We start from the raw sequence: 18843 nt of genomic DNA, 5'->3' as shown, positions 1-18843 counted from the left end.
AAGCAAACAAGCTTATTTCCAATTGGGTCCTTATAGTCTTGACAATAAAATAAATAGTTTATCATTCAATTTTACAGCAATAAATAGTATTTATGAATTCGCATCTTAAAACATTTATATAACAAGAATGTGTCCAAAGTACACGGATGTCCCATCCGCACTATCATTTTCTAAGTTCAATGGACCGTGAAAATGTTGCAAAATCTCTAATTTGGCATTAAAATTAGAAAGATCATATCATAGGGAACATGTGTACTAAATTTCAAGTAGATTGGACTACAACTTCATCAAAAACTACCTCGACCAAAAACTTTAACCTGAAGCAGGACAGACGGACGGAATAACGAACAGACGAGCGGACAAACGAACGGACGCACAGACCATAAAACATAATGCCCATAAATGGGGCATAAAAAGAGATCTAATAAAATATCTAAAATGCATCTGACATTGATCTGAGTTTACTCATTAGGTGTTTTTTTAACTTCAAACTTGTTAACATGAATACCTTTTACGTCGTCTGTCTGAAATCATTCCACCTTTTTATACCATCAGCATAAAAAGAAGAATTAAGATTCTACACCTTTGACATTTGGAACATAACTTGAAATTGTAATCAGTTGTTTAATATTCCTATTTGAGTAAGTTCTTGAAAGTCAATTTTTACAGTATTCAGAACATTTGTAGTGAAAAAAAACCCATTCAAATGATATACACTAAAGAAATACTTTTCGTTAAGCACCACACATAATCCATGGGGCGGGAGTGTCTCTTCCTCTTTGGCTCGGAAGGCTCGTTTCCTTAAACCGCGTGCCGCTTTATATAATCGGTGTCTCTTTTTTGAGACTGCTATTGTGTGATAGTAGTCTCAGCTCTTTTTGATAAGTCAATTTAATATGTCAATGGGTTGCCGTGAATTTCACCAAAGTAAAACTATGATAGATCCAGTCAGTAATTTTCATCTCAGTTTTAAAGATGTATTTTTTTTAATCAAATCAAGGATTTGTATAGTGAGACACTATACAAATCCTTGATCAAATTAAGATGTCAAAGTAAGTATAGCTAGTACTGAGGGCTAGTATCGCATACTTAGTTTAGTTTAAATAGCATTTATCAATGAAAAATTACAAGAATAAAGTATTATTTAATATACAATCATGTTACATGAAATTCAACTTGGTCAACTATGGGATTCGGAAACAAGGTTGGAAAAGTTTATATAAATCCGTCTCTAGCATCGCATACTTATTCAGTGTCTGTCGTTTAAATACACATTTTATTAATATGAATCGGTTAAAAACATATTCTATCTAAATAAATAGATTTGTTAATCCAGCTCGCCATACTTTTGCAACATTGACACCGGGCGTTGGCAAGGTTGCGCAAATAAATGCGCAGCATAGTATTTTGTATGCAAATAAGATGTCGTTAACGCCATCTTGATAAGAATTGTTTACTATTATTGAATCGGGGCATATCGACAAAAATAAGTGCCATCTAAGGCACATTTTAAAGTTATCACCTCTATAAAGCCCCAGGATGGCTTCCACAGATCCTAAGTTGTCTACAAAGGAAAGAATAGTAAAGGGTAAGTCAATGGCTATCTCCGTTCAATACACAACAATATTTATGTCCGCCATATTGCCTGTCGGCCATGACTGCAAGTGATACTTTTCCGTTTATTGATGGTATTTTTGGCAGTCCTGACTCTTTAACAATTCATTATACTAAATTTTCTATGTGCTTACATATTTTGGTTATCAAGCGTTTCTGCATATACACTGCACGTCAATGTATCTGAATACTGACGTCTGCAGAGATTCTGCTACCGTTGCTGCATAAATTTAAAGGGAGACATTTTCATAATACCCTTCCTTTCTGGTCATATTTGAGCGACTTACGTTAAGGACTTTACTAAAGTTTTCTTTACTATACATTTGAAGTTCAGATATTTTTCTAAACAGTATATAAGGTCATTCATTGTTGCTATTTATAGTATTTCATTTTTGGTCAGCTGAGGATTGTTTACACTACATGAAAAAGTCCTCCTTATTGTTCTCCTTGCATTCCTACATGTACACACACACACATATTGTAGATGACAAGTAGCAACTGTAGTTATTGTGTTGTATGTTGTATATATACAGTATTTTTTATGAATAAGGGGATGTGCAGTTATGATTGTCAAATGCACCTTTATAGCTATTCACCTTATCGCTTATCCCAGGCTGACCCAGCCGCTTGAACTTTTGACGCATCCAACAATTACTTTTCCATTGTGGCGTCAGATATTTTGTTTTATGACATCAAAATTTTACGGAACCTGTGTGATATCCCGTAATGGCAGACAAATCGGATAAGGTGTGTTAGGAAATAAACCTTATCGGTAATCCCGGCTGACCCAGCCACTTGAACTTTTGACGCATACAACAATCACATTTCCATTGTGATGTCAGATATTTTGTTTTATGACGTCAAAATTTTACGGGAACTTGTGTGATATCCAGTAATGGCGGACAAATAGCGTTAAGATGTATCTGTCCCTGTTGACAAGATAAAATGTCCCCCTTGAACTATTGACATCATACATGTACATCACAGTGCATTGTGTCAACATGTATTATATAAATATCACATAGCTGAGAGGGTGATAGAGCAGATTGGTTTGACAATGTTTTATCGGGGTACCAATCTGCTCTATCACCCTCTCAGCTATTTATTATTTAATTTTATTATACTGAATGCCTATCATTTTAGTCTTTTTAATCGATTAATTTTATTATAACCCTTTCAACGCTATACACAGCATATGCAGCGATGACATACCCCCTCCGCCACTGCTATTCGATGACAATGGATTTTTCATCAGGACTTAAACCATTCGGTTTTCATTCGGGTCCTCTCAGATTTTTCCTTGTATGAATCAAGGATATACAAGGTCTCATTTGCGCTTGAAATCCCGGCAATTTTTATAGTAAAATCATGCAGTTGAAGGAAAATAAAAACAAATATTTTGACAAATGCAAATGGCGGAAATCAGAAACGAAGCTGTAAATATGGAAACATTTAAGCATTTCTATGGCGTAACTGACAACATGGATTAGTTAAAAGGTTTCTTGTTATCTCAATCTTTATTACATTTAATTCTTGTGGGAAATATGATTTGATCGATAATTACGAGACGTAGAAAAAGGGGGGAAAACAGAGGTTGACTGAAAATTTTGAGGAAGGAGCCATGATTACGTAATATGTTGTGTATGGTGCAATACGCTACGGAATCGAGTAATTGGTGTCTTCTTTATTATATGGCAGATAAAACAACAAAATAGATGAAGACTAAAAGTAGTTTTTATTCAAAATTCTTAAATTACACCTTTTACCTGTTATTTACCTGAAAATGCAGGTAATCTGATAAAAATTTTACTCAAATAACTGCCTAACATTACAGTTCATACTCTCCTGAGCATTTTTCATGCAATAACTTTCTCTGTATCTCTTATAATAAAAAAATACAGCAGTCTGAAAAGAAATATATTGTTCTTATGAATGAACACAAAAAAAATGCAGCAGCAGCAGGTCAAATAATAAAATCTGAGCCAAAACCTAGAACTTAAGCATTGTATTTAATTATTTGATGTACATTCAATCCATTGTCCTTTAAACTATCTATTTTGATTGGTCTAGACGAGGGGGTTACATTAAAAAAAATGGTCACCCTCTCAGCTATGTGATAGAGTAAATTAACACCCTTGTATCAGCCAATCAAAATATGGCATTTTTACGTGAAGTATAATAATTTGTATTGATACGTCAAATTTTTAAGGGAACTTTTGTGATGCCCAGTAATACACCTTATCGTATTAAACACAAGTTTGATTGGTTTAAGTTTTTGTTACAACTGTCATCTAGCCAATCAGAACTCGTGTAACATAATATGTATCATCTGGGTCCCTGTTTAAACAGAAGAAACAGAAGTCAAGGATAACAGTATATATTTTGCGGGGGAAATGTTTTTGCTACTATCTTTTTTGATGGCTTGATTCAAAGTTGCCACAGAAGGACTACTTGCACAAAGGGAGAGTTCTATTGAACCTGGTCTCGCTAAATACGACTCTAACTCGCATTTGGTGAGTCGGTGAGCAGAGGTTTTACACACTGAGTCATCCCAAATGTAATGAAACTTATACACAATGCTTAATATCACAAAACATGGATCAAATTTGAAATTTGGTCGCGTCACTTTTAATGTTATAGAGTAATGCTCCTTTACAATACATCTTATCCCTATATGTCTGCCATTTATACTTGACTTTAAAAAATTATGCCACAAATTAAACCAAATGTTACTTTGTTGGCAAAGCCTGTGATCCTAGTTCATTATTTGAGTGCCAGTGCAAACTTGGAAATGTTTTGTCTGATACATGAAACCTGAAGTTATATTTGTCTCAGATGTCTCCCTAATAATCTCTCAAAAATCATGGTGATAAAGAATTCTACCCTTAGGTATAACCTGTGGGAAACACCATTTTAGGAGGGACTAGCCAGAGTTTCTTTTACCTTACACAACATCAATAAGAGTGAAACAGCATGTTTATTTATCACCTGATAGAACCAATGAATACTGACTGGTATAATTTATAAGGGAAGGGATAAGTCCTCAACTATTTTTGCTTTCATTCCTCATATATATGATAGAAAGTTGTGTACATGTTCTATACATTGTCAACTTGGATTTGATTTATTTTGATATTATGATTTTTAGGTGTTCCCTTTCCACCAAGTCACAGATTGTCAGATAGTGAAGTGTTCGACAGTAAAGATAAACCAAGACCAGATGTTCTCAAACAGCATTTTATTTTGGAAGGAAGATTACAGGAAGAGGTTGCACTTAAATTAATCAACAGGGGAGCTTCCTTGTTGAGGCAGGAAAAAACAATGATAGACATAGAAGCACCAGTCACAGGTAACTACAATATTTATGTTTATTAATAGTTAAGATGCTTGTTGTATCCGTGCATGGTTTAAAAAAAATAAATCCCTAGCAGCAATCTATTATTGACAACACCATTGGCACAAAAGGAGTAGGTCCAGTAAGACCCCTTTTCGGCCCCAAAATATAGCACAAAATTGTTAAAATATAAACTTTTGGTAGTTTATTGGACCGTAGAATGCTTCTGCTACATAAATATGGGCTCTTTTTGACAAGACAAAGCACATATATCGGGTACTAGCACCATTAAGTCATGCTAAATTACTGAAGTCTTCACAATTCTAGCATTTTAGTTAAATTTTAGACAGTTTTCGTGTAAAACGAAAGTGGCCGCATTCGTGTTCATCCTTACAGCTTTTACATTAATGCTAGCAAGACAAATCTTTGTTCGGCTTGCTTGCTTTGTTTGTATCAATGTTTGCTCAAGCATGGTAATTAAGATAGGCGGGGCTTCAGCTTGTATACATCATTCTTAAATTTTATTGGACGTTATGTTGGAGGTTAAGGACACTAAATTTTAAAACATCACATGACACGTATTCTCTCATGTTTCCTTATTTGTAAATATACAATACAGACAGGATTCTACTTCGTCGAAATTATTTTCCTATTTCGCCAGTTCATTTTCACAATCGTAGAAACGGAAGACAATTTTTTTTTCAGAGATCCAAGACTGTCGTCAAGCACTTTTAGTCAAATAGCTATTCGAACACACCTACTCTGAATTTGTGATCCAATTAGATAGATATTTCACTTGACCCCTATATTTCATCTTTTAGTACTGTGATTTTTTTTATGTTATAAAGTCAACCTGTAGCTTTGCTATATAAAATGATAGAGTCTGAAGCGAGATGATGTAACAAATACTCTTGTTTTGTACATTTTCAAGACAAAATATTTTTCTCAAACACACCCTAACATAAAAAAAGGTGCACTCGATTTTCTCTTCGATACAATTGTTTCCCATTTTTTGGAATATTTTCTCGAGTAGCATAATCGAAGGACAGACATGGAAATAACTGACTGAACTAATAGATTGATATGTTATAAAAACAATATTAGGTCATTTAATGTTGAAGGCCAGTTTCTCAGCCTCATACAAGTAAAAAGTTTATATTTTTCTTTCATTGACAAATTATTGTATTTTTACAGGTGAGAATATTTGTCATGTGATGTTTTAAAATTAAGTGTCCTTAACCTCAGACATAACGTCCAATGATTTAAAGTATGATGTATACAAGCTGAAGCCCCGCCTATCTTAATTACCATGCTTGAGCAAACACTGATACAAACAAAGCAAGCAAGCCAAACAAAGATTTGTCTTGCTAGCATTAATGTAAAAGCTGTAATATTGAAATGTAAGTTGTATTTTATGATAATACATAACATATATAAAGGTTGAGGATGAACACGGATGCGGCCACTTTCATTTTTGACAAAAAACATCTGAAAAGTGACATTTTTTTGCATATTTGGTAGATTTTTCATATTTGAGCTTGAATCGGATCGTTTTTACTGGCTAAATCAGTTGAAATCTTTCACATAAACTAATTGATTCAAAAGAAATAGACACTTAAGTATTTAAAAAGTGGTCAAAATCTTTCGTCAGTTGAACCTGAAATTTGAGGCCAAAATCGGTCCTTAAATGGACCTACTCCTTTATTGAAATCCCCCATTCTTATTTTCTAAAAGGGTTGAAACAACGCCACAGACTATTAGTTGGCACATACTTGATTTTTCTTGTTGTCCGGTCTTAACCCTTTCAACGCTATACACGGCATATGCCGCGATGACATACACCGTCCACCACTGCTATTCGCGGCATATGCCGCGATGACAACGGATTTTTCCTAAGGACTCTTAACACTTTCACTACTGAATTTATTTTTTTCGCGGGATTCCCTGGCCGAAATTTATTTGCACGAGCCGTTTACCTGACCGGGATTAATTTCACATGTGCTTCAGCAAAAACGACCTCGTAGTTTTGGTCATTGAAAACTCGGGAACCGTAGCGAGTTGTGCGGTCAAATTTTGATAAAATGTAGATAAATATCATAGGTTGAGCGTCCGTAACCTTTTCATAGAGTGAGAAGCAGTTTACCTTAAAAACGCGTGTCGAAAGCGTAAATTGATTGAGTCGGAAGATAATTTTTGGATTTGCCTACCGTATATCACTTTCACTTCCATTCGGCAACATTTCTAAAGCACACGTGTGTTTCAAAATTCTATTTCTATAAGCTACTGAATTATTTTCTTTCAAAACCCGTTTCCGTTTCCTTGGCAATAATACTTGTAAATCGAGACTGTCGTTCACGTAGATTTTGGCCGCCATTTGTTTACGGTTTCGAAAGAAGAAAGATAACTCGGGCTCGATAACGGACAATAACTCTTCGAGACGAGTTATATAATACCCCCAGCGTTGATGTGCGATTACTGAACTAATTAAAAATAATTGTTAACTGCAATAATAATCGATGGGACTTCATTACTTTATGACTTAACCCCAGTAATGCCTTAATTCTTCCACATGTGAATGAGATAAAGCTTTCCAATAGATAAAAGTAATTGAACCCAAAAAGTGATTTTTTTTTAAAGTTCTAAATCCATGAAATTTCCAATAAATTTGATTTGGGTCATGGGGGTTGTATAATAAAAAAAAATATTTAAGCATTAATAAATGTACTACAAATAAGCAAATATTCAGCTGTATCTCAAGATAAAGAGCCTAGTGATTTTTTTTTTTTTGAAAATTGTTGAAATTAAATTTGAACTATGTAGTCAAAATTTAGGATGTATAAGATAACATAAAATTGACAAATACATCAACTGATGTTTGTTAAAGCAGCACAAATAAATACCAAAAGCTGGCAATTAATATTTTATAAATTTATTTTCATCATAGTTAAATTTATTAATCACATGCAGTAGAGGTAAAGAAGATAATATATATATGCAGACAACTACTGGGTACTGTTTTATTTAAACTCATGATATGTACACACAGATGCAAGTCCTTGAAAACTATTGCCAAAAAGGGATTAAAATACATCATGTACATGTTTTACTGCAAAATGCAGTTTTAAAATTCATTGATGGAAAGCTACACCAGGGAGCTGCATGATATAGTTTGTAATAACATTTGGAAGCTATGAAATTTGTTTTTGTTTATAATGCTGCATACTCATTGAATAGGAGGATTCATATCATAAATTTTGATTTTAAAATTGAGTGAGGACAATGGAAACTATTTTTTTTATTTTCTGTTTATATTTTTGGGTTATTTAATGGAATGGTTTGTCAAAAAGTGAATAAAAATTACTTGAGTGAGGTTGTTATACTATAACCATTGTTACCAGTCTATCAATTAATCTTTTACATCCAGCAGCAAGTGTTACTTACATATAAGCCTATATATTAATGTGGTATGAAGATACCTGCTTATGTGTACTAGTCCCATAAACAGTGTTAATTTAAGAAGCTGACTTACACGGTGACAGCTACAAGACCCTAATGTGGTCCCATTATCCCATTTCCAATTTGATCAGTTTTTTCTCTTACTCCTTACTACTACATGTATATGACTTGGCATCTGAGAGAAGAAGCAATTTATATACCATTTGAAGTCCCTTTTTGAACACAAAAAAGATGTTTCCTAGTGTTAAAAATGGTTGCTTATATTGGCATTACAAATTGTAATAAACTTTAGGCACTGCCGCACTGGTCATTCATCTTTTGTGTTAGTGTGCAACATGAGGGGGAGTTCTTCCTCATAATTTCCAAAACAAAAAATTGAACCCCTTTATTGTTTTCAGAAACATACAGGAACAGTATTATTTTACAATAATAAATGATGCCATCTCAAGATTAATCAGAAGCAACAGACAACACCTTATGTTATTTCACTTTGGGGGGGGAAAAAATCACTTCTCTTCAGCAAAAAAAATTTTTTTTTTCCCCTTTCCAATTCTGAAAAAAATAATTTTCCCTTCCCTTCTAAAACAAATATAATTTTTTTCACTTCCCTTCTTTGACAATGTTTTTTTTTTTTAAATGAGAAAGAAAACAATTTGTTACATAAAAATAATCATCTTGGCATCTTTCAGGATTTGTTTACTCTCTGTCAACATTATTTGTTTTTCAAAACAACTTTTAAAATTTTTGTATGCTGAACAAGGGTACCCTGAACAAGACTTTTAAAAACCTGTCACAAGACGAGATACATCACGGAAAATAATTTACACTCGATTAAAATACGAATAAGATTGCAGAATATTGTCTCATCTTTCGAAACCACTTTTATGTAAAATAATAAAGCTATGAGATGTAACAACACATGTTTTTAATGAACCGCACTATTTATAGAATCAGCTGTCAATTTTGTCAATATCCGGTTCTATTTTAAATGAAAATGGACTTTCGTTTTGTCGACCTACATACTGCAGTACAGCCTTTCAATGAAAAGAAATAAAACCCGTAGCACTACAGACTCCTGAGAGTGTCTAAAACGATGATAAAAGACTCTGACTCAATCGGTAATGAAAGGTTGACTGTCAAACGGCAACGAGAAATAATTATTTACAGTCGTGCACCTGATGGCGACAATCAAAGTCTCGATTTCAGGTTGTTTTACAAATATCCTTCTCACAACTCCAAAATATATGTACAATCACTACTTTTGTTCAAGTTAAACGACTTTCATGACCGCAGGTTAAGTTTTCTCAATGTTTCAACTCGAAATGAAACTCCTGACCACAATTGTTTATGATTCCGCCATTTTGTTTTTCACGAGGTTTTTTTTTCTCAACAATCTTTGAAAAAACATATTTTAACAGTGTTTTTACGCCCGATACTATAATATCGAATGCATTTGGTGTTTATCATAACATCCATGGAGCAACGGGGCCAAGAAACATGTTTAAACGTTATTTTTACTGTTTGCACTGTGACCGTCTAAAAATAGAAATCTATGTATCCTTAAGGATACATTCGGCATCTACACGGGGGTGCCAAAAGGATACATTCGGCATGCGCGCGGGTGTGCCAAAAGGATACATTCCGCATGAAAGGGTTAAACCATTCGGTTTTCATTCGGGTCCTCTCTAATTTTTCCTTGTATGAATCAAGGATATACAAGGTCTCATTTGCACTTGAAATCCCGGCAATTTTTATTGTAAAATCATGCAGTAGAAGGAAAATAAAAACAAATATTTTGACAAAATGCAAATGGCGGAAATCGAAAACGAAGCTGTAAATACGGAAATATTTCAGCATTTCTATGGCGAAACTGACAACGAGGATTAGTTAAATGGTTTCTTGTTATCTCAATGTGTTTATTACATTCAATTCGTGTGGGAAATATAATTTGATCGATCATTACGAGACGAAGAAAAAGGGGGGAAAACGGAGGTTGACTGAAAATTTTGAGGACGGAGCCACTGATTTGTGCCTCGATAACATAATACGTTGTGTATGGTGCAATATGCTACGGAATCGAACAATTGGTGTCTTCTTTATTATATGGCAGCTAAAACAACAAAATAGATGAAGACTAAAAGTAGTTTTTATTCAAAATTCAACACAAATGTAATAAATTACACCTTTTACCTGTTAATTACCTGAAAATGCAGGTAACCTGATAAAAATTTTACTGAAATAACTGCCTAACATTATAGTTCATACTCTCCTAAGCATTTTTCATGCAATAACTTTCTCTGTATCTCTTGTAATAAAAAAGATACAGCAGTCTGAAAAGGAATATACTGTACGAATGAATGAACACAAAAAAAAATGCAGCAGCAGCAGCCATTTTTCTATTTTTTTGTGTAGCGTTGAAAGGGTTAAAAAGACTTGGTGACCTATAAGTTGAATTGCAAAGTTTGAGTTACCTGACACAATTTGAAGTCAACTTTGATACAGACTAGGTTCTCACTAAGCTATTTATTTCTAGTGACTCTTCATTTAAAAAATTTATTATGTCAATAAGGTTTTGGAAGTGTTTTAAAGAAGAGTTATGCTCTTTGGAAATAGAAATGATATGGTAAACAACAATGATTTGCAAATTCATGTCTACATTTCTTGTAGGTAATTTATGAAAGCTTTTAAGAATAATAAACTAAACAAAAAGTCATTGCTGATGGACCAATACAATCTGAGAGGGGCATTGGCACACCCTTTACATATAGATAGGTTGGGATATCTAAAGCTAAAATTTAAAATGAATTTAAAAAAAAAATGGATTGATAAATCTTCTTTCAATCTTTTTATGTCCCACTTTATAGTGGCATTATGTTTTTCAGTGTGTTAGTTAAATTAGAGTTTTTACCCCAATTTCATGGTCACTAAACATAGAAAATGATTTCCCACTTCAGGTTAAAGTTTTGTTCTAGCGTAGTTTTTGATGAAGTTAAAGTCCAATAAAATTGAAACTTAGTAAACATATTCCCTATGATTTTAAATTTGCAGCATTGTTACTACATGTTCATAAATTCATATTTATATATGTTTAAACACCTAGATTCTGTTGATATGATGATCAGCATTTAGGGTTAGTCAATGGTTCACTTTTACTAGACATCAATAACTTCATCAAGCCTTCATGGAATTTTATGAAATTTTAACCAAAAAATAGAGTATTCATACTGATAGCAAAGTTCTGAAAATATTTATTTTCATTTTTCCCATATTCTACTCACTGATAAATGGACTTCATTGAATTTGATGAGAATTTGGACAGGAGCTATTCTTATGACCAAAATACAGTACCCAGAGCTAAATTTTAAGTTTAAAGTTTAAACTTCAAAATATTTTATGAAATAATTGATAAGCTTAACACCATTATTATTACTGGTACCTTTTTGTAATCAGCTGATTATTGATTTTCTGTCAAAATCATAATGCATGACAAGTTCATGGTAAAATGAAGGATTGAGTGAAAATGTCAAATGATCATCAAAGAAAGATTTAAGAGGTCACATTCTTATATGAAATACCTTATGACAGTAATTAGATAATGACAACTGCCAGCAGAAACTCTCCTTCAGTGTGTTACCAAATGTAAAACATTTAATTAATTTAATCTGCTATACTACAAATGTACATGTAACCTTCAAAAGTTGCCTTCTGTAATTAGAAAGCTCAAGCAATTTTATACGAATTACTAAAGGAAGCTTAATAATGTAACCTTATTTGAATATATATATATCCTGCAGTATGTTGAAGACAGTGTTGTTGCTTATTTCTTACAGTAAAGATTAATGTAATGAAACTGAAGGGAACATTTATAAATAATCATGTCATATTACTAAGTACATTTCTAATGTATTAAAATCCTATTTTATATGTCTGTCAGCATTACCTGTAACAGATAATAGGTGAATAACATTTGGCAAGTGATTGGAAGTTATTGATAAGCTTAATTCTGTCCGATGGTAATTAAGTGAAAATTGATCTGATTTTGACCTTGATATTGGAATATCTATAAAGTCTGCAGTCTTCTTGCTCTAACAAATAGATGGAATTGATACTGACAACATACTTGTTTCTGTAATAGAAGTGTGATTACTTTAGCAGACATCTTCACCATGCTCCACTGAACTAACTTGGGATGCCAATCAAGAATAACCTTGTGTTGATAGATTTAGTGTAAAACTAGTAGGACCAAAATTATTCTCTCACTCTATTAGTATTAACATTTGGCAATAAGGTTTATACAAAGTTAATCAAATGCAGCAAAAAGGGACATTTGGATTTTTTACCCAAGTAGCTAAGTCTTGAAAGGGTTGTATTGCTTTGCATACATGTACAATGTACAAAATACAGTTGAAAGACGATTATGGCATACTGACAAGAAATTCATAACTTTGTTAATGTGCTTACTTCTGATGAACATGAAAGTAATTGTTTTAATACCTCATTAGCATATTTTACAGATTGAAGTAATATGCTTGTTTGTTACAAATCATATACATCCAAAGAAACAAAAAGGAATAAATCTGAATGTAATTTTCTTTCTCTTTTATATTCATGTTATTCTAATTTTTAACCAAAAAAAAGTAGAAATTTTTTACATTTAATTTGGCTCCAACTGTTATCAGGGTTATAGAAACAGCATGCTAGTTTTTAAGATCAAATTTTTATACACCAGTGCTTTTATATGTTTTCGTCAATATAAAAGATTGGGAAATATTTTTGCTATTTCATTCAATAAAAATGACACCAACAATAATTTGCAATGCTGTGAACTTTTTTTCATGGTAAGGTTAAACACTGAAATATCAGCCAAAAAAATAGGATATCAATATATATATTGATAACTGCACTCTGCAGGTGTGTTTCAATGTTATCATTGAAGTCTTTTCGAAATCTTAATATATTAGTTATCAGAGCAATATTTTAAAAGAAAAAAAATACAAAAATGATAACCAGTCCATCCAGTCACTAAGTATAAACTTTTTTGGTGTAACAAATGTTCTACAGTTTTAAAATAAGGGCTTTGAATTCAATGCAATTCATAAGAGTAGACAGTCAGAACTGAAAGGGATAATATAATCAGGATAATCATTGATTGAATTAGAAAATATAGTTGAAGTTTTCTTAATTAGTTAATCAAAATTGTTTGTTTCACCTAAGTTTTGAAATCAAGACTTGTGCACCAACTTATAAATCTTATATTGTCATGCTGTATGTACATGATGTATCTGTCTCTTATTTCAAGAAGACGGGAAAGATTGAACACTTCATCATTAAATATGTATAGTGTACAACTGCTCGCCTTCTGAACACTTCATATTATCATTACATCATTCTAAAAAAGATGTATCAATTTGTTAAAACAGATGTACATGTACTAAGTTGTAGGATCATTCATATTTATATCAGATATCCATTTTTTTTAATCTGATTAAAAAGCAGCAATATGACCATGACATTGTTATTTCACTGACATTGGGGTATATAACTGAAATTGTCTAGTCACTACTAGTGTGTAACAAATTAATTTTAACTGATACAACATATGTATATATATATTCTTTCTACTTTTAGTTTGTGGTGATATACATGGTCAGTTTTATGACTTGATGAAACTTTTTGAAGTGGGTGGTCCTCCTGCTACAACTCGCTACCTCTTCCTGGGAGATTATGTAGACAGAGGATATTTTAGTATAGAGGTAAGTGGAGTGAAAATTTGTTTATGAATGTATTCTCATCAGCATGAAAATTAATTCCTATATTGAATAGCAGACATTTTTAGGTACTAGCTAGTATTAATATGGACTTGTACATGTAGTACATTTTTGTAAGTGATGTCCTTCCTCCTAAATATCCTACTGCAATGGGTGCATTGGATATCTCTCTTGCAACAAGTTTTTATTTTCTCAACATTGATTGCTTTCAAGGTCTTTTACCATTGCTAATAATATCTAACGGGAGAGAACTAGCTGTTAAAAAGTAACTGAAAATGCCATTAATCATCCTGGCTGAATTGGATTAAAAGATTTTATAAATTCTGGGGGAAATATGCTAATATTTTATTGAACTGAAAGTGAAAAAGATGTTAATGTCAGGATCATGAAATTTCTGGTGGTAAGTTTAAAAAAAATCAATAGTTTGAAGGCAGTCTCCCACTATGTTGTCAGGAAGATGCAAATGGTTTGATCTAATTGGCTAATCAAGTTGTCTAATCTGATTTCATTCAAAGCTTTGACATGTTGCTGTTCACTTGTGGCTTTTTCTTTGTATTTGAATAGTAAACTGAAAGTGTGGTAATTTATACAAGATTTTTCAAGGTCCTACCTAATTACTGTCTTATGATTCATTTGGTGTTGACCACTGAACCGTGAAGCAGAAGCGACACATACTGACTTATGGATCACTTGTTGTATTGCTTGGTCCTCTTGTAGTGTTTGTGTCAAATATGTGGAAAATGTAACTGTTTATAATAGCTTGACACCAAACACACACTCCTGGCAAACTTGGCTACTAAGTCTAATTTTAACCATGGTATTCAGAAGTTGAACTTTAGGGTCATCTGGATTCACCTGTGCAATCATGCTGTGATACTAAATAGAAAATATAAAACATGAAAAATGTGGATAAATATGTTATTTCACCTTCAAAGACATTTTCTAGCAACAGATTGACTTGCTGTTAATAGAAATGTAAATGGATGGAAAAATTGAACAACTTATAGTCAATATATAGTAGTTTGATGAGAGAAAGTGTTTGGTAATACTGTATCTGCACTTATTTATTGTTTATCATTATAAATGAATGCATATGCTTTCTTGTGAATTTCACACTAAAAACGTTACACTCCTGATAAATGTTTTTGCACATACTGGTAGTAAGAAGTAAAGAACCAACTTATAATACATAACCTTACATAAAAAACATCATGTATAATATTAAACAAGAGACTGCAAAGGTTAAAGGAAAGTAATCATTCAAAAAATAAAAGCCCCCCAAAAAAAAGTCTAAAGATATGAATATATTTACTGTGGCTGAAAATTGAAACCTACCAGACATCTTTTTAAACAATTTTCACCTGATTTCTATTTTCAGTGTGTATTGTACTTATGGGCTTTAAAGATCTTATATCCAAGCACATTTTTCCTGCTACGAGGAAATCATGAGTGTCGGCACCTTACTGAATACTTCACATTTAAACAAGAATGTAAGTATATACAGAATATTGTTAGATTCCTCATAATACATATTACATCAGTATACATGTACATAATATTCATTTAATAACCAATCAAATCTCAACTTTTGATCAACATGCATTTAAGTGAATAGATCAGTGTTCATCACACATTTTCTGGAGTGTTGCATCTGTACATTACATTCCATGTTGTACTGGAAATTATTAGCAAAAGCTTTACAATGAATATACACTTAATATAACAGAAACTTAAATTTGGTATCATTCATTTCCAAAAGTCTTTTATAAAATCACTGGGTCTGCTGAAATCAAATTAGAATGAAATTCAAAACAGTGTGGCTGTGGCCATTGATTGACACATTAAATTCATCCATTGACTGGAACAATTTAGGTGAACGTTTGTATGTAACGTCCACTGCTCGCTATGTACTTTTTAAAGGCACTTAAACTAAGGGGTCACCAAAGGTTCTCAACACCTTAATAAAGTAATTCGAAAAATTAATCAGAAATAACACGATGTTTTGATTTATATCAATTATATAAATCAAAACATAAAGGTTATTCCTGATTAATTTTTCGAATTATTTTATAATTAAAGGCGTTAAGAAACCTTTGGTGACCCCACAGTTTAAATGTCTATCGTAGGTACGTCGTGAACAGTGGTCGTTACAGACAAACGTTCACGCAAATTGTCCCAGTCAATGGATGAATTTAATGTGTCAATCAATGGCCACAGCCACACTGTTTTGAATTTCATTCTAAGTCTTTTAAGGGAGTTAACTTAAATTTTATATCTGATGACCCTGTAAAGAAACCCTTTTGGCTGTCTACTCTTGACCAAAATAACATGTGTGCTTAGTAATAAAATGTTTTAAAAATTAGAAATAACTTGGCTTCTAGGAGCCTCTAATGAAAATTGACACGTTTTCAATGTGTGATTTATCTGCAAAGTAAATACGGCATATATCTTTGCATTAGGTTTTATTGTTTACAAGAGTGAGACTATATTTCAGATTCAGCTAATTACATCACATGGTAAAAATACCTAGCTTTATTGAATTGATTAAGTGGATCTGAACTTGTTTAGTTATAATCATAAGTGTGAACAATTGATCATCAGACATGACCTGTCTGTATATGATACATATTGATATAGTATCTGACAGAACTTAGTCTCAATACACTGTACAGCAAAACAAACATGTATTGATTTTGTCTCTGTTTAAATGTCAATTGTTCCAGGTGAAAAGAGTATTAATTACAACCACACATAAAGTATATGTTATATAGAAGGTGTTAATAGATCTATTGATAAAGCTACATTCATTATATTGCAATGGGGACATCTATTGTTGATAACTTGTATAGAACTGATCATGAAAAAGCTACTTACAAACATACATCGGAATGTTTCAGGATAAGACATATAACTTGTTAATCTTCCAATTGTACATATAAATATCCCCTGCAGTATTGTGATTGAGAGAAATAGGCTATGGAAGTAATGTCAGATTATCTATCAGTTGTTCAATTGTAAACATGTTTGTTTGGGAGGTTTCTTTAACACTACTGAATTGTTGTTTATGAATTATAGTATATAAAACTCGTGTTGATCGTTCAAAATATCCCCCGTTTTACTTTAATATTTTGTGTCATTTATTCACCTAATCAACAACAAAAAAATTACATATTTAAGCTTTAGACAAAGGGCTTGCTATTTTGTAACAGAAATTTAAATTGTATACTTGAAAGGAAAGTCTTGATAGCTGAAATATGTCTGGCAATACTCAAATACTTGATTTACATTTCAGTTAGTTATTGATTTTCTTATTTTTTTTCTTTTTTAGGTAAAATAAAGTATACCGAAAAAATATATGATGCATGTATGGAAGCCTTTGATTGTTTACCATTATCAGCTTTAATGAATCAACAGTTTTTATGTGTGCATGGTGGATTATCACCAGAAGTTCATACATTGGATGATATCAGAAAAGTAGGCATTTAATTTATCTTCAGTAGTGGTTCTAAAGGGATGTCCATGGCCAAACATAGACAGGCAGCAAATGATGAAATATACTTTGGTTCAGTCCAAAATAAAATTAAAATCTTTTAGTTTTTGGTCCTATTATACATTTTTTGTCGCTACTTACAAAGAAGTCCTTCTTTATTTACCTGTTCCTTTTTCTGCTTTTACAAAACACAACAACAACTTTATTGTCTACATTTCACTAAGAAGTCGTTGATGATATAGCTCTTACCATTTGTGTCATACAATCAATGATGTCCTTGTTCATATTTAAGAGTTTCTGAAGGATGCTGGTTCCATTAGGCCAATTAAAATTAATTGATAGATTTTCATCCCCGCCTGCCTCGATTTTTTTTATTTTTGAAAAATTAACGATTTCCGGATTTTGTTCATCTCCGTTTCCGGTAACCGTCAAGAATTTTGTTTCCTTTCAAATTTCCGTTGTCGTATTTCTTCGGGTAATTAAAAAAAATTCTGTAGCTCTATGATGACAAAATCGTCTACAGAGAATAGAGATTGATTTCGAGAAGGGCATGAAATAATTATGATACAAGTAAAACGCTGTGTCCATGATGGCAAATCGCGGCATGACACAAATTTCTGTGATTAGAAAACGTTGATTTTTTTATTGATAAAATGACTTTGTGGCTGGAATTTTGGACTGTGAATTATACCCAAAGAGCAAGAATTGTGAAACACAGTGGTACAAAAACATCACTGTATAAACAAAATGACACAAGCACGAACTTGTTAGAATTATGACAGTATATTGAGTTCAAAAAGTCGGCAAACATACACTTAGATTTACCCATGCGGCTATTTTTTGGTTGACAATCAGCAAACACCTTCTGTCCCAATACCCTAAATAGAGCCATTAAACAACTTCTCCTTTTTGGTTTAGTTCATGTTTTACATATTAAATATATTTACATCTATAAGAAGAATCATAAAAGCACCAACTCTATTGTTTTCATAAATGTTTCATTTTATTCTGTACTCGTAATTCTTTAGTTGCATATTTGTTTCATTTAATGGAGACGGGGAAAAAAACGTCGATTAGAAAGTCACATAAATTTGGTGAAGGTAGTCCAACTGAAGAGAGCATTCTTTTTTTGGTTTTTGCTGTTAAGGTTTCTAAAGGCGCAATTACATGTAGAACAGTAA

At 32.4% G+C, this 18843-nt stretch overlaps 1 protein-coding gene across 7 annotated transcripts in view; it reads left to right on the top strand.

Annotated features, from left to right (window-relative positions):
• Positions 1 to 1382: 1382 nt before the first annotated feature.
• LOC139488210 (protein phosphatase 3 catalytic subunit alpha-like) overlaps positions 1383 to 18843 on the top strand; it is a 32806-nt gene continuing 15345 nt past the window's right edge. For 6 of the 7 annotated variants that reach the window (XM_071273677.1, XM_071273670.1, XM_071273671.1 and 3 more), the window contains exons 1-5: positions 1393 to 1588; positions 4763 to 4963; positions 14033 to 14157; positions 15551 to 15662; positions 17501 to 17646. In XM_071273677.1, the coding sequence (XP_071129778.1) occupies positions 1540 to 1588; positions 4763 to 4963; positions 14033 to 14157; positions 15551 to 15662; positions 17501 to 17646 (633 nt within the window). In that variant the 5' untranslated portion in view covers positions 1393 to 1539. Of the gene's footprint in view, positions 1589 to 4762; positions 4964 to 14032; positions 14158 to 15550; positions 15663 to 17500; positions 17647 to 18843 lie in introns of all 7 variants that reach the window. The other variant, XM_071273676.1, reaches the window with a different exon arrangement.

Source organism: Mytilus edulis, chromosome 9 (genome assembly GCF_963676685.1).
Source record: "Mytilus edulis chromosome 9, xbMytEdul2.2, whole genome shotgun sequence".
Taxonomy (NCBI): domain Eukaryota; kingdom Metazoa; phylum Mollusca; class Bivalvia; order Mytilida; family Mytilidae; genus Mytilus; species Mytilus edulis.
This window is presented reverse-complemented; position numbering and strand designations above follow the sequence as displayed.